Source organism: Scyliorhinus torazame, chromosome 9, assembly GCF_047496885.1.
Source record: "Scyliorhinus torazame isolate Kashiwa2021f chromosome 9, sScyTor2.1, whole genome shotgun sequence".
Taxonomy (NCBI): domain Eukaryota; kingdom Metazoa; phylum Chordata; class Chondrichthyes; order Carcharhiniformes; family Scyliorhinidae; genus Scyliorhinus; species Scyliorhinus torazame.
Window position 1 is genome coordinate 8,368,722 of NC_092715.1, and position 15,592 is coordinate 8,384,313.

Below are 15,592 nucleotides of genomic sequence, written 5' to 3' on the forward strand. Positions count from 1 at the left end.
TCCGAGGCGACCGACAAGAATTTGTCGTCCGCCACAAAGACTGAATCTTAAAGCTTAAGACATAAATCTTGTAAATTGTGTTCAGTTTGCTCTGTATCTGCACGATAGACACCTTCCCATGGACATATGTTCATTCACTCACCACTTGTATATAATCATGCATGTATATATATCGCCACATTCCAAAATTTACTTCAAAAAGGGGAGATGTCATAATGTCCACTCATGTACATAATGAGATGCAGACAGGCAGTGATTGACACACAGGATAACCAATGAACACACACAACACATAACAACCAATCACCAGACAGGACACCATCACTATAAAGCACAGAGGGCATTAAGACTCTCGCTCTCCCTACAGGACACAGCTGCTGAGATAGTAAGAGTGCACAAGCCAGTGAGCACTATCACCATGAGGTAGAGAGTTAGTCTGGTCAGGCCAGTAGGAGATTATCAGTTAGATTGATAGAGTGTCAACTCACAGCAGACTATGTACAGCAATCAGGAAGTTCAATAAAACAGTGTTGGACCATCTCCTGTGTCGGAAGCCTGTTTCTAGCTTCACTGCATCCAGTTGCAGTCAACGTTGAACCAACTTACTTGAGGTTGGTTCAACACATCAGGACAGGGACGCGGGGACGGGGTGCGCGGGGACACAGGGTGCGCGGGGACGGGAACGCGGGGACACGGGGTGCGCGGGGACACGGGGTGCGCGGGGACACGGGGTGCGCGGGGACACGGGGTGCGCGGGGACAGGGGTGCGCGGGGACAGGGGTGCGCGGGGACGGGGTGCGCGGGGACACAGGGTGCGCGGGGACGGGAACGCGGGGACACGGGGTGCGCGGGGACACGGGGTGCGCGGGGACACGGGGTGCGCGGGGACACGGGGTGCGCGGGGACAGGGGTGCGCGGGGACGGGAACGCGGGGACACGGGGTGCGCGGGGACACGGGGTGCGCGGGGACACGGGGTGCGCGGGGACACGGGGTGCGCGGGGACACGGGGTGCGCGGGGACACGGGGTGCGCGGGGACACGGGGTGCGCGGGGACACGGGGTGCGCGGGGACACGGGGTGCGCGGGGACACGGGGTGCGCGGGGACACGGGGTGCGCGGGGACAGGGGTGCGCGGGGGCAGGGGTGCGCGGGGGCAGGGGTGCGCGGGGGCAGGGGTGCGCGGGGGCAGGGGTGCGCGGGGGCAGGGGTGCGCGGGGGCAGGGGTGCGCGGGGGCAGGGGTGCGCGGGGACAGGGGTGCGCGGGGACAGGGGTGCGCGGGGACAGGGGTGCGCGGGGACAGGGGTGCGCGGGGACAGGGGTGCGCGGGGACAGGGGTGCGCGGGGACAGGGGTGCGCGGGGACAGGGGTGCGCGGGGACAGGGGTGCGCGGGGACAGGGGTGCGCGGGGACAGGGGTGCGCGGGGACAGGGGTGCGCGGGGACAGGGGTGCGCGGGGACAGGGGTGCGCGGGGACAGGGGTGCGCGGGGACAGGGGTGCGCGGGGACAGGGGTGCGCGGGGACAGGGGTGCGCGGGGACAGGGGTGCGCGGGGACAGGGGTGCGCGGGGACACGGGGTGCGCGGGGACACGGGGTGCGCGGGGACACGGGGTGCGCGGGGACACGGGGTGCGCGGGGACACGGGGTGCGCGGGGACACGGGGTGCGCGGGGACACGGGGTGCGCGGGGACACGGGGTGCGCGGGGACACGGGGTGCGCGGGGACACGGGGTGCGCGGGGACACGGGGTGCGCGGGGACACGGGGTGCGCGGGGACACGGGGTGCGCGGGGACACGGGGTGCGCGGGGACACGGGGTGCGCGGGGACACGGGGTGCGCGGGGACACGGGGTGCGCGGGGACACGGGGTGCGCGGGGACAGGGGTGCGCGGGGACAGGGGTGCGCGGGGACAGGGGTGCGCGGGGACAGGGGTGCGCGGGGACAGGGGTGCGCGGGGACAGGGGTGCGCGGGGACAGGGGTGCGCGGGGACAGGGGTGCGCGGGGACAGGGGTGCGCGGGGACAGGGGTGCGCGGGGACAGGGGTGCGCGGGGACAGGGGTGCGCGGGGACAGGGGTGCGCGGGGACAGGGGTGCGCGGGGACAGGGGTGCGCGGGGACAGGGGTGCGCGGGGACAGGGGTGCGCGGGGACAGGGGTGCGCGGGGACAGGGGTGCGCGGGGACAGGGGTGCGCGGGGACAGGGGTGCGCGGGGACAGGGGTGCGCGGGGACAGGGGTGCGCGGGGGACAGGGGTGCGCGGGGACAGGGGTGCGCGGGGACAGGGGTGCGCGGGGACAGGGGTGCGCGGGGACAGGGGTGCGCGGGGACAGGGGTGCGCGGGGACAGGGGTGCGCGGGGACAGGGGTGCGCGGGGACAGGGGTGCGCGGGGACAGGGGTGCGCGGGGACAGGGGTGCGCGGGGACAGGGGTGCGCGGGGACAGGGGTGCGCGGGGACAGGGGTGCGCGGGGGCAGGGGTGCGCGGGGGCAGGGGTGCGCGGGGGCAGGGGTGCGCGGGGGCAGGGGTGCGCGGGGGCAGGGGTGCGCGGGGGCAGGGGTGCGCGGGGGCAGGGGTGCGCGGGGCAGGGGTGCGCGGGGACAGGGGTGCGCGGGGACAGGGGTGCGCGGGGACAGGGGTGCGCGGGGGCAGGGGTGCGCGGGGACAGGGGTGCGCGGGGGCAGGGGTGCGCGGGGGCAGGGGTGCGCGGGGGCAGGGGTGCGCGGGGACAGGGGTGCGCGGGGACAGGGGTGCGCGGGGACAGGGGTGCGCGGGGACAGGGGTGCGCGGGGACAGGGGTGCGCGGGGACAGGGGTGCGCGGGGACAGGGGTGCGCGGGGACAGGGGTGCGCGGGGACAGGGGCGCGCGGGGACAGCGGCGCGCGGGGACAGCGGCGCGCGGGGACAGCGGCGCGCGGGGACAGGGGCGCGCGGGGACAGGGGTGCGCGGGGACAGGGGTGCGCGGGGACAGGGTGGACGGGGGGACGCGGGGACACAAGGATGCGGGGACATATGGACACGAGGACAGAGGGACACGAGGACAGAGGGACATGAGGACAGAGGGACATGAGGACGCGGGGACGGGGGACGCGGGGATGGGGGGACAGGGGAACTCGGGACACGAGGACGCGGGGACAGGGGGACGGAGGGACAGAAGGACAGAGGGACGCAGGGACAGAAGGACGCAGGGACAGAGGGACGCAGGGACAGAAGGACGCAGGGACGCAGGGACAGAGGGACAGAGGGACAGAGGGACGCAGGGACGCAGGGACAGAGGGACACAGGGACACAGGGACACAGGGACACAGGGACACAGGGACACAGGGACACAGGGGCAGGGACACAGGGGCAGGGACACAGGGACACAGAGGGACACAGGGACACAGAGGGACACAGGGACACAGAGGGACGCAGGGACGCAGGGACACAGAGGGACAGGGACGCAGGGACAGAGGAACGCAGGGACAAAGGGACAGAGGGACAGAGGGACAGAGGGACAGAGGGACAGAGGGACAGAGGGACAGAGGGACGCAGGGACGCAGGGACAGCGAAGCAGGGACAGCGACACAGGGACAGCGACACAGGGACAGCGACACAGGGACAGCGACACAGGGACAGCGACACAGGGACAGCGACACAGGGACCCAGGGACGCAGGGACAGTGACGCAGGGACAGGGATGCAGGGACACAGGGACGCGGGGACGCGGTGACACAGGTGCGCGGGGACAGGGACGCGGGGACATAGGGACACGGGGACAGAGGGACACGGGGACAGAGGGACACGGGGACAGAGGGACACGGGGACAGAGGGACACGGGGACGTACGGACGCAGGGACGTGGGGACACGGGGGACACGGGGACCGCGGGGGCAGGGGGACACGGGGACGCAGGGAGAGGGATGCAGGGACGCAGGGATGCAGGGTCGCAGGGACAGTGGGACGCAGGGACGCAGGGACACAGCCACACAGGGACACAGGGACACAGCCACACAGGGACACGGGGACATCGGGAAAACGGACAGAGGGACGCAGGGACACAGGGACAGAGGAACAGAGGGACGCAGGACAGAGGGGCGCAGGGACGCAGGACAGAGGGACGCAGGGACAGAGGGACGCAGGGACAGAGGGACGCAGGGACAGAGGGACGCAGGGACAGAGGGACGCAGGGAAAGAGGGACGCAGGGATGCAGGGACGCAGGGACGCAGGGACGCAGGGACAGAGGGACGCAGGGACAGAGGGACACAGGGACACGGGGACACAGGGACGCAGGGGCGCAGGGGCGCAGGGACGCAGGGACGCAGGGACGCAGGGACGCAGGGACGCAGGGACGCAGGGACGCAGGGACGCAGGGACACAGGGAAAGAGGGACGCAGGGAAAGAGGGACGCAGGGACACGGGGACACAGGGACGCAGGGACGCAGGGACGCAGGGACGCAGGGACACAGGGAAAGAGGGACGCAGGGAAAGAGGGACGCAGGGACACAGGGACGCAGGGACGCAGGGATGCAGGGACAGCGACGCAGGGACAGCGACGCAGGGACAGCGACGCAGGGACAGCGACGCAGGGACAGCGACAGGGACAGCGACGCAGGGACAGCGACAGGGACGCAGGGGCCCAGGGACACAGGGACAGTGACGCAGGGCCAGGGATGCAGGGACACGGGGACGCGGGGACACGGGGACACGGGTGCGCGGGGACAGGGACACGGACAGAAGGACATGGGGACAGAGGGACGCAGGGACAGAGGGACGCAGGGACAGAGGGGCGCAGGGTCAGAGGGGCGCAGGGTCAGAGGGGCGCAGGGTCAGAGGGGCGCAGGGTCAGAGGGGCGCAGGGTCAGAGGGGCGCAGGGTCAGAGGGGCGCAGGGTCAGAGGGGCGCGGGGACGCAGGGACAGAGGGACGCAGGGACAGAGGGACGCAGGGACAGAGGGACGCAGAGGGACGCAGAGGGGCGCAGGGACACAGGGGCGCAGGGACACAGGGGCGCAGGGACACAGGGGCGCAGGGACACAGGGAAAGAGGGACGCAGGGACGCAGGGACAGAGGGACGCAGGGACAGAGGGACGCAGGGACAGAGGGACGCAGGGACGCAGGGACGCAGGGACGCAGGGACAGCGACGCAGGGACAGCGACGCAGGGACAGCGACAGGGACGCAGGGGCCCAGGGACACAGGGACAGTGACGCAGGGCCAGGGATGCAGGGACACGGGGACACGGGTGCGCGGGGACAGGGACACGGACAGAAGGACATGGGGACAGAGGGACGCAGGGACAGAGGGACGCAGGGACAGAGGGGCGCCGGGTCAGAGGGGCGCAGGGTCAGAGGGGCGCAGGGTCAGAGGGGCGCAGGGTCAGAGGGGCGCAGGGTCAGAGGGGCGCGGGGACGCAGGGACAGAGGGACGCAGGGACAGAGGGACGCAGGGACAGAGGGACGCAGGGACAGAGGGACGCAGGGACAGAGGGACGCAGGGACAGAGGGACGCAGGGACAGAGGGACGCAGAGGGACGCAGAGGGACGCAGAGGGACGCAGAGGGACACAGGGGCGCAGGGACACAGGGGCGCAGGGACACAGGGAAAGAGGGACGCAGGGACGCAGGGACAGAGGGACGCAGGGACAGAGGGACGCAGGGACAGAGGGACGCAGGGACAGAGGGACGCAGGCACAGAGGGACGCAGGCACAGAGGGACGCAGGCACAGAGGGACGCAGGCACAGAGGGTCGCAGGGACGCAGGGACACAGGGACACAGAGACACAGAGGGACACAGAGGGACACAGAGGGACACAGAGGGACAGGGACAGGGGCGCAGGGACACAGGGCCGCAGGGACACAGGGAAAGAGGGACGCAGGGACATATAACGCAGGGACGCAGGGACGCAGGGACACAGGGACGCAGGGACACAGGGACACAGGGACGCAGGGACGCAGGGACGCAGGGACGCAGGGACAGCGACGCAGGGACAGCGACACAGGGACAGCGACACAGGGACAGCGACACAGGGACAGCGACAGGGACGCAGGGACCCAGGGACACAGACGCAGGGCCAGGGATGCAGGGACACGGGGACACGGGTGTGCGGGGACAGGGACACGGACAGAGGGACGCAGGGACAGAGGGACGCAGGGACAGAGGGACGCAGGGACAGAGGGACGCAGGGACAGAGGGACGCAGGGACGCAGGAACGCAGGGACACAGAGGGACAGGGACACAGGGACGCAGGGACAGAGGGACGCAAGGACAGAGGGACGCAAGGACAGAGGGACGCAGAGGGACGCAGAGGGACACAGAGGGACACAGAGGGACACAGAGGGACACAGAGGGACAGGGACACAGGGACAGAGGGACGCAGGGAGAGAGGGACGCAAGGACAGAGGGACGCAGGGACACAGAGGGACACAGAGGGGCAGGGGGGCAGGGGCGCAGGGACACAGGGAAAGAGGGACGCAGGGACAGAGGGACAGGGACGCAGGGACGCATAACGCAGGGACGCAGGGAAGAGGGATGCAGGGACAGAGGGACAGAGGGACAGAGGGACACAGGGACACAGGGACACAGGGACACAGGGACACAGGGGCAGGGACAGAGGGACGCAGGGACAGAGGGACGCAGGGACAGAGGGACGCAGGGACAGAGGGACGCAGGGACAGAGGGACGCAGGGACAGAGGGACGCAGGGTCAGCGACACAGGGACAGCGACACAGGGACAGCGACAGGGACGCAGGGGCCCAGGTACACAGGGACAGTGACGCAGGGCCAGGGATGCAGGGACACGGGGACACAGGTGCGCGGGGACAGGGACACGGACAGAAGGACACGGCGACAGAGGGACACGGGGACGCACGGACACGGGGACATGGGGACTGCGGGGACAAGGGGACGGGGGGGACAGAGGGACACGGGGACAGGGGGACAGGGGGACGCAGGGAGAGGGACGCAGGGACGCGGGGACAGAGGGACGCAGGGACAGAGGGACGCAGGGACAGAGGGACGCAGAGACGCAGGGACAGAGGGACGCAGGGACAGACGGACAGAGGGACAGAGGGACAGAGGGACGCAGGCACAGACGGACGCAGGGACGCAGGACAGAGGGACAGAGGGACGCTGGGACAGAGGGACGCAGGGACGCAGGGACAGAGGAACAGAGGGACGCAGGGACGCAGGACAGAGGGACGCAGGGACAGGGGGACGCAGGGACAGGGGGACGCAGGGACAGGGGGACGCAGGGACAGGGGGACGCAGGGACAGGGGGACGCAGGGACAGAGGGACCCAGGGACGCAGGGACGCTGGGACAGAAGGACGCAGGGACTAGCACCCAGGGACGCAGGGACATAGCGACAGAGGGACAGGGACGCAGGGACACAGGGACGCAGGGACGCAGGGTCAGGGACGCAGGCACAGACGGACGCAGGGACAGGGACGCAGGGACGCAGGGCACAGAGATGCAGGGACAGAGGGACAGAGGGACAGAGGGACTGGATAGTCAGAGGCTTTCCCCCAGGGTAGAGAGGTCAATTACTAGGGGGCATAGGTTTAAGGTGCGAGGGGCAAGGTTTAGAGATGTACGAGGCAAGTGTTTTACGCAGAGGGTAGTGGGTGCCTGGAACTCGCTACCGGAGGAGGTGGTGGAAGCAGGGACGATAGTGACATTTAAGGGGCATCTTGACAAATACATGAATAGGATGGGAATAGAGGGATACGGACCCAGGAAGTGTAGAAGATTGTAGTTCAGTCGGGCAGCATGGTCGGCACGGGCTTGGAGGGCCGAAGGGCCTGTTCCTGTGCTATACATTTCTTTGTTCTTTGTTGACGCAGGGACGCAGGGATGCGGGGACACAGTGACGCGGGGACAGAGGGACGCGGGGACAGAGGGACGCGGGGACACGGGGGGACGGGGGGACAGGGACAAGGGGACGCAGGGACACGGGGGACACGAGGACCGCGGGGACAGAGGGACGCGGGGACAGAGGGACGCGGGGACAGAGGGACGCGGGGACAGAGGGACGCGGGGACAGAGGGACGCGGGGACAGAGGGACGCGGGGACACGGAGACGTGGGGACACGGAGACGTGGGGACAGAGGGACAAGGGGACAGAGGGACAAGGGGACAGAGGGACAAGGGGACGCAGGGACAAGGGGACGCAGGGACACGGGGACGCGGGGACACGGGGGACACGGGGACGTGGGGACAGGGGGACAGGGGGACGCAGGGAGAGGGATGCAGGGACACAGGGGGACACGGACAGAGGCACGCAGGGACACGGGGGACATGGGGACGTGGGGACAGGGGGACGCAGGGAGAGGGATGCAGGGACGCAGGGACGCAGGGACACAGGGGGACACGGACAGAGGGACGCAGGGAGAGGGATGCAGGGACGCAGGGACACAGGGGGACACGGACAGAGGGACGCAGGGACACAAGGGGGACACGGACGCAGGCAGACAGGGACACAGGCGGACACAGGGGCTGGGACACAGGGACTGGGGCACAGAGGGACAGGGACACAGGGACACATGGACAGCGAGACTGGGACACAGGCAGGGACACAGGGACAGCTACACAGGGACACAGAGGGACACAGAGGGACAGGGACACAGAGGGACAGGGACACAGAGGCATAGGGACAGCGACACAGTGACAGTCACAAAGGGGCAGGGACACAGGGGTACAGGGACACAGAGGGACACAGGGACAGAGGGACAGGGACACAGAGGGACACATGGACAGGGACAGCAACAGGGACACAGTGACAGGAACACAGGGGCAGGGACACAGGGACACAGGGACACATGGACAGGGGCACAGGGACACAGAGGGACGCGGGGACACGGGGACGCAGGGACACAAGGGGGACACGGGGACACGCGGGCAGGGGCACAGGGACACAGGCGGACACAGGGGCAGGGACACAGGGACTGGGGCACAGAGGGATAGGGACACATGGACAGCGAGACTGGGACACGGGCAGGGACACAGGGACAGCTACACAGGGACACAGAGGGACAGAGGCATAGGGACAGCGACAGTGACAGCCACAAAGGGGCAGGGACACAGGGACACAGTGACAGGGGCACAGGGACAGGGGCACAGGGACACAGGGACAGGGACACAGGGACAGGGGCACAGGGACACAGGGACACAGTGACAGGGGCACAGGGACAGGGGCACAGGGACACAGTGACAGGGACACAGGGACAGTGACAGGGACACAGAGGGACAGGGACACAGGGACAGGAGCACAGGGACACAGTGACAGGGACACAGGGACAGGGGCAGCGACAAAGGGGCGGGTACACGGGTGAGAGAGTGAGTGAGAGGGTGGGGAAGGTGTGTCCCCTCCCTGTGGGTGTCTGGGACTCACCGGGAATGGCCAGGGTGCTGAGCGGCGCCGAGTGCATCCTGTCCGGTAAACTGGCCATCCAGCCGGCCAGGCACAGCGAGCCCTGCCCGGCTCCCGCTCCCGCTCCGGCCATCGGCTCCGCTCCCGGGCTACTCCGCTCCGCTCCCGGTCCCGCTCCCGGGCTACTCCGCTCCGCTCCGCTCCGGGTGACTTTACTCCGGCTCCGCTCGTAGGGTTTCTAATCCGGCTCTGCTGACCCGACTCCTTCCTCCAGTTCGACTCCGGATTTACTCCAGATCTACCCCGGATTTACTCCAGATCTACTCCGGATCCACACCTGATTTACTCCAGATCTACTCCTGATTTACTTCAGATCTACTCCGGATCCACTCCTGATTTACTCCGGATCTACTCCGGATCCACTCCTGATTTACTCCAGATCTACTCCTGATTTACTCCAGATCTACTCCGGATCCACACCTGATTTACTCCAGATCTACTCCGGATCCACACCTGATTTACTCCTGATCTACTCAGGATCTACTATGGATTTACTCCTGATCTATTCCTGATCTACTCCAGCTCTGATGGCCCTACTCTGAGCTTACTCTGGGTCACTACATCCGGGTGACTCTACATCTGGGTGACTCCGGGTCCAGGTCGGGGTGTCTCCGGGACCAGATGACTCCGGGTCAGGGTCACTCTGGGTCCGGGTGACTCCAGATCCGGGTCACTCCGGGTCAGGGTCACTCCGGATCCGGGTGACTCGGTGTCCGGGTCAATCCAGGTCTGGGTCACTCTGGGTCAGGGTCGCTCTGGCTCCCAGTAACTCCAGTCCGGGTCACTCCGGGTCGGGGTGACTCCGGGCCTGGGTCACTCTGGGTCAGGGTCGCTCTGGCTCCCAGTGATTCCGGGTCTGGGTTACTCCAGGTCCGGATCTCTGGCTCCCAGTAACTCCGGGTCTGGGTTACTCCCGAACGGTCACAATGTTTCCAGCCCCTCTTGCTGGTTCAATGTCCAGAGGATGAAGCACATTGCTTCCTCCCTCTGGCCAAGAGCCTGGCTTTCTCACAGAGTATATGGACAAACTTCTTCTCCCGGTCTCTGTCCCTGTTTCGCTCACCCTCTCTCTCTGTCTCTGTCTCTCTCTCTCTGTCCCTGTTTCTCTCTGTCTGTCTCTCTCTCTCTTTGTGTCCCCCTCTCTCTGTCCCTGTCTCTATCCCTGTCCCTCTCTCTCACTCTGTCCCTGCCTCTCTCTCTCTCTCTTCGGGTCCCTCTCTCTCTGTCCCTCTCTCTCACTCCGTCCCTGCCTCTCTCTCTCTCTCTTTGTGTCCCTCTCTCTCTCTGTCCCTGTCTCTCTCCCTGTCCCTCTCTCTCACTCTGTCCCTGCCTCTCTCTCTCTCTCTTTGTGTCCCTCTCTCTCTCTGTCCCTGTCTCTCTCCCTGTCCCTCTCTCTCACTCCGTCCCTGCCTCTCCCTCTCTCTCTCTCTATCCCTGTCTCTCTCTCTCTCTCTATCCCTGTCTCTCTCTCTCTCTATCCCTGTCTCTCTCTCTCTCTATCCCTGTCTCTCTCTCTCTCTATCTGTGTGCTAATGAGGCGATCTCTCTCTCTGTCTCTCTCTGTGTGCTGATGGCGCGGTCTCACTCTCTCTCTCTCTATCCCTGTCTCTCTCTCTCTCTATCCCTGTCTCTCTGTGCTGTTGGGTCTCTCTCTCTCTCTCGGTCTCTCTCTCTCTTGTGGTCAGGTGTCCTTCTCTCCTCCTCTTCGGATTCTGTCTAAAGGTGATTTGCTGTGTTCTGATTTGCTTGCTCTGTCCATAATGCAAACTGATCGATGAGCTTTAGTCTCCAGTCACAGGGACACTCTACGCTTCGCTTTTTTCTGCAACATCCCCTTTCTGTTCCTACTCTTTCTCTATTTCGGACCATTTCTCTCTTTCTCACTCTTTTCCTTTCCACATGTTTTCTCTCTCCTTCCCTCCCCTCTGTGTTTCTCTCTCTCTATTTCTCTATCTGTGTTTCTCTGTCGGTTTAATGTGTTTATTATATAGCTGTCTTTCAGCTCCATGCCTCGGCCTCTCCTGTCCCACCCTCTGACTCACCTGCCTGTGTCTCGATATTCCTCAGCCGCTCCAATAATTTGCAGTTAGAAGCACCTTTAATGTGGAAAACATTCCAAAGCACATCACACAGACATCAGGAAGAAGATGAAGCTTTGTATTGCTCCTCCAGTTTCTCCCGCCCTCTTCTCTCTCACGACACTCGATGTAAATATCTCCCGTCCCCTCCTGCCCCTGTTTTAATTTCCTTCTGTAACTCCCATCTGCATTTCACTCACCTCTGCGCCCCGATGTCACACATCTGCTTTTACTGTGTGTTGACTCGAATTCACACAGGTGTGCTCACACCGACACTCAGAAAAGCAGAAGATCACAGCCTCTCACAACACAAATGGCCATTCGGCCCATCCTCTGCTCTGGAGGCGAGTACAGAATCGCCGCATTGCCATCCTGTCGGCACTCGCTATCCAGATCCTAACCACTCGCTGTGTGAATCTGTCTCTCTCACTCTCAGATAGAACATTCCGGATCCTAACCACTCGCTGTGTGAATCTGTCTCTCTCACTCTCAGACAGAACATTCCGGATCCTAACCACTCGCTGTGTGAATCTGTCTCTCTCACTCTCAGACAGAACATTCCGGATCCTAACCACTCGCTGTGTGAATCTGTCTCCACCACACTCTCAGACAGAACATTCCGGATCCTAACCACTCGCTGTGTGAATCTGTCTCTCTCACTCTCAGACAGAACATTCCGGATCCTAACCACTCGCTGTGTGAATCTGTCTCTCTCACTCTCAGACAGAACATTCCGGATCCTAACCACTCGCTGTGTGAATCTGTCTCTCTCACTCTCAGACAGAACATTCCGGATCCTAACCACTCGCTGTGTGAATCTGTCTCTCTCACTCTCAGACAGAACATTCCGGATCCTAACCACTCGCTGTGTGAATCTGTCTCTCACTCTCAGACAGAACATTCCGGATCCTAACCACTCGCTGTGTGAATCTGTCTCTCTCTCTCTCAGACAGAACATTCCGGATCCTAACCACTCGCTGTGTGAATCTGTCTCTCTCACTCTCAGACAGAACATTCCGGATCCTAACCACTCGCTGTGTGAATCTGTCTCTCTCACTCTCAGACAGAACATTCCGGATCCTAACCACTCGCTGTGTGAATCTGTCTCTCTCACTCTCAGACAGAACATTCCGGATCCTAACCACTCGCTGTGTGAATCTGTCTCCACCACACTCTCAGACAGAACATTCCGGATCCTAACCACTCACTGTGTGAATCTGTCTCTCTCACTCTCAGACAGAACATTCCGGATCCTAACCACTCGCTGTGTGAATCTGTCTCTCTCACTCTCAGACAGAACATTCCGGATCCTAACCACTCGCTGTGTGAATCTGTCTCTCACGCTCTCAGACAGAACATTCCGGATCCTAACCACTCGCTGTGTGAATCTGTCTCTCACGCTCTCAGACAGAACATTCCGGATCCTAACCACTCGCTGTGTGAATCTGTCTCTCTCACTCTCAGACAGAACATTCCGGATCCTAACCACTCGCTGTGTGAATCTGTCTCTCTCACTCTCAGTCAGAACATTCCGGATCCTAACCACTCGCTGTGTGAATCTGTCTCTCTCTCAGACAGAACATTCCGGATCCTAAAGCCCATCTACACTATTCCCTTATCGTCCATATGTCTATCCAATGACCATTTGAATGTCCTTAGTGTTGGCGAGTCCACTACTGTTGCAGGCAGGGCATTCCACGCCCTTACTACTCTCTGAGTAAAGAACCTACCTCTGACATCTGTCCGATATCTATCTCCCCTCAATTTAAAGCTATGTCCCCTCGTGCTAGACATCACCATCCGAGGAAAAAGGCTCTCACTGTCCACCCTATCCAATCCTCTGATAATCTTGTATGCCTCAATTAAGTCACCTCTTAACCTTCTTCTCTCTAACGAAAACAGCCTCAAGTCCCTCCGCCTTTCCTCATCAGATCTTCCCTCCATACCAGGCAACATTCTGGTAAATCTCCTCTGCACCCTTTCCAATGCTTCCAAAGGGATGCAAAAAAAGGGATAATAAAGTTGTTATGTGAGAGTTAATGCACCGGGAAGAGGCTTTGGGAGATTTGAAGTACTTGCCTGATGTATATGGGTGAGTAACCCGGCGAACTGAAATCAGCTAAGTCTATGGGCATCTTTTGCAGTTTGACTTTCCTTCTCTGAGCATCTTCATGGTGCATTTAGTCTCATTGAGCCCACTTTTACTGATAAAAGTTTGATGTTAAGTACTCTCTTAAGACCATAAGACATAGGAGCAGGATTAGGCCACTCGGCCCATCGAGTCTGCTCCGCCATTCAATCATGGCTGATATTTTCTCATCCCCATTCTCCTGCCTTCTCCCCATAACCCCTGATCCCCTTATTAATCAAGAACCTGTCTATCTCTGTTTTAAAGACACTCAGTGAATTGGCCTCCACAGCCTTCTGCGGCAAAGAGTTCCACAGATTCACCACCCTCTGGCTGAAGAAAGTCCTCCTCATCTCTGTTTTAAAGGATCGTCCCTTTAGTTTGAGATTGTGTCCTCTGCTTCTAGTTTTTCCTACAAGTGGAAACATCCTCTCCACGTCCACTCTATCCAGGCCTCGCAGTATCCTGTAAGTTTCGATAAGATCCCCTCTAAACTCCAACGAGTACAGACCCAGAGTCCTCAACCGTTCCTCATACAACAAACTCTTCATTCCAGGGATCATTCTTGTGAACCTCCTCTGGACCCTTTCCAAGGTCAGCACATCCTTCCTTAGATACGGGGCAGCACGGTAGCATTGTGGATAGCACAATTGCTTCACAGCTCCAGGGTCCCAGGTTCGATTCCGGCTTGGGTCACTGTCTGTGCGGAGTCTGCACATCCTCCCCGTGTGTGCGTGGGTTTCCTCCGGGTGCTCCGGTTTCCACCCACAGTCCAAAGATGTGCAGGTTAGGTGGATTGACCAAGCTAAATTGCCCTTAGCGTCCAAAATTGCCCATAGTGTTGGGTGGGGTTGCTGGGTTATGGGGATAGGGTGGAGGTGTTTACCTTGGGTAGGTTGCTCTTTCCAAGAGCCGGTGCAGACTCGATGGGCCGAATGGCCTCCTTCTGCACTGTAAATTCTATGAATCTTCTATGCATATGCCAGTCCTGCCACCCCAGGAATTAGTCTGGTGAACCTTCGCTGGACACCCTCAATAGCAAGAATGTCCTCCCTCAAACTAGGAGACCAAAACTGACACAATACTCAAGGTGTGGACTCACCAAGGCCCCGTATAACTAGTCACTGCCTGGCACTCTGAAAAGTCACTTTCCTGAGTCTCACTCAGTCAATTTTACTGACTGTGGGCGGTGCTGAAAAGCTAGTTCCTGAGAAAGGATACACCAGCTTGGAGGGCGTGCTGCATAGATTTACCAGAATGATATCTGGACTGCAAGAGTTAAATTCCCAGGAAAGATTACACAGACTGTGGTGACATTCCCTGCAATGGGGAAGTTAAGGGATGATTTATTAAGCTTTTCAAGATTTCAAGGGGAACAGATGGGATAGATCGAGAGACACTGATTCCATTTGTCGGGGCGTCCAGGACTGGAGAGCACAGCACGGGCGGCATGGTAGCACAGTGGTTAGCACTGTTTCTTCACAGCGCCAGTATCCCAGGTTCGATCCCCGGCTTGGGTCACTGTCTGTGCGGAGTCTGCACGTCCTCCCCGTGTCTGCGTGGGTTTCCTCCGGGTGAGCCGTGACCTCAATGAACAGTGGGCAGGCCCGAGGGCTTAACATTTCCTCCTGTTCCAACTGGCTGGGTGACCTTTTAACTTTGAGTGATAACAACCTCTTCAGCACACCCTGCTAATAGATTTTTATCTGATCCATTGCTGGCATCTCTACTGCCCCTTCTTTTGTGAAGGCAGGTACAAAGTACTGCTTCACTGTTTCACACAAGCCCTCAGGGTTTCTGATTTCTGTCCCTAACTAGCACCACCATTCCCTGAATTATCCTTTCACTTTTCATATGCTCATTAAACATTTTTGCATTCTCTTTTATTTCCTGGTCTTTTCTCTTTTCATAGAATCATAGAATTCACAGTGCAGAAGGAGGCCATTCAGCCCATCGAGTCTGCACCGGCCCTTGGAAAGAGCACCC

At 62.1% G+C, this 15,592-nt stretch overlaps 1 protein-coding gene across 1 annotated transcript in view; it reads right to left on the reverse strand.

Moving 5' to 3' along the window:
• plcxd3 (phosphatidylinositol-specific phospholipase C, X domain containing 3) overlaps positions 1-11,290 on the reverse strand; it is a 79,333-nt gene extending 68,043 nt beyond the window's left edge. Inside the window, exon 1 of the mRNA XM_072515593.1 lies at positions 9,362-11,290. Coding sequence (XP_072371694.1) covers positions 9,362-9,473 — 112 coding nt within the window. The 5' untranslated portion in view covers positions 9,474-11,290. The remainder of the gene's footprint in view (positions 1-9,361) is intronic.
• Positions 11,291-15,592: the final 4,302 nt, after the last annotated feature.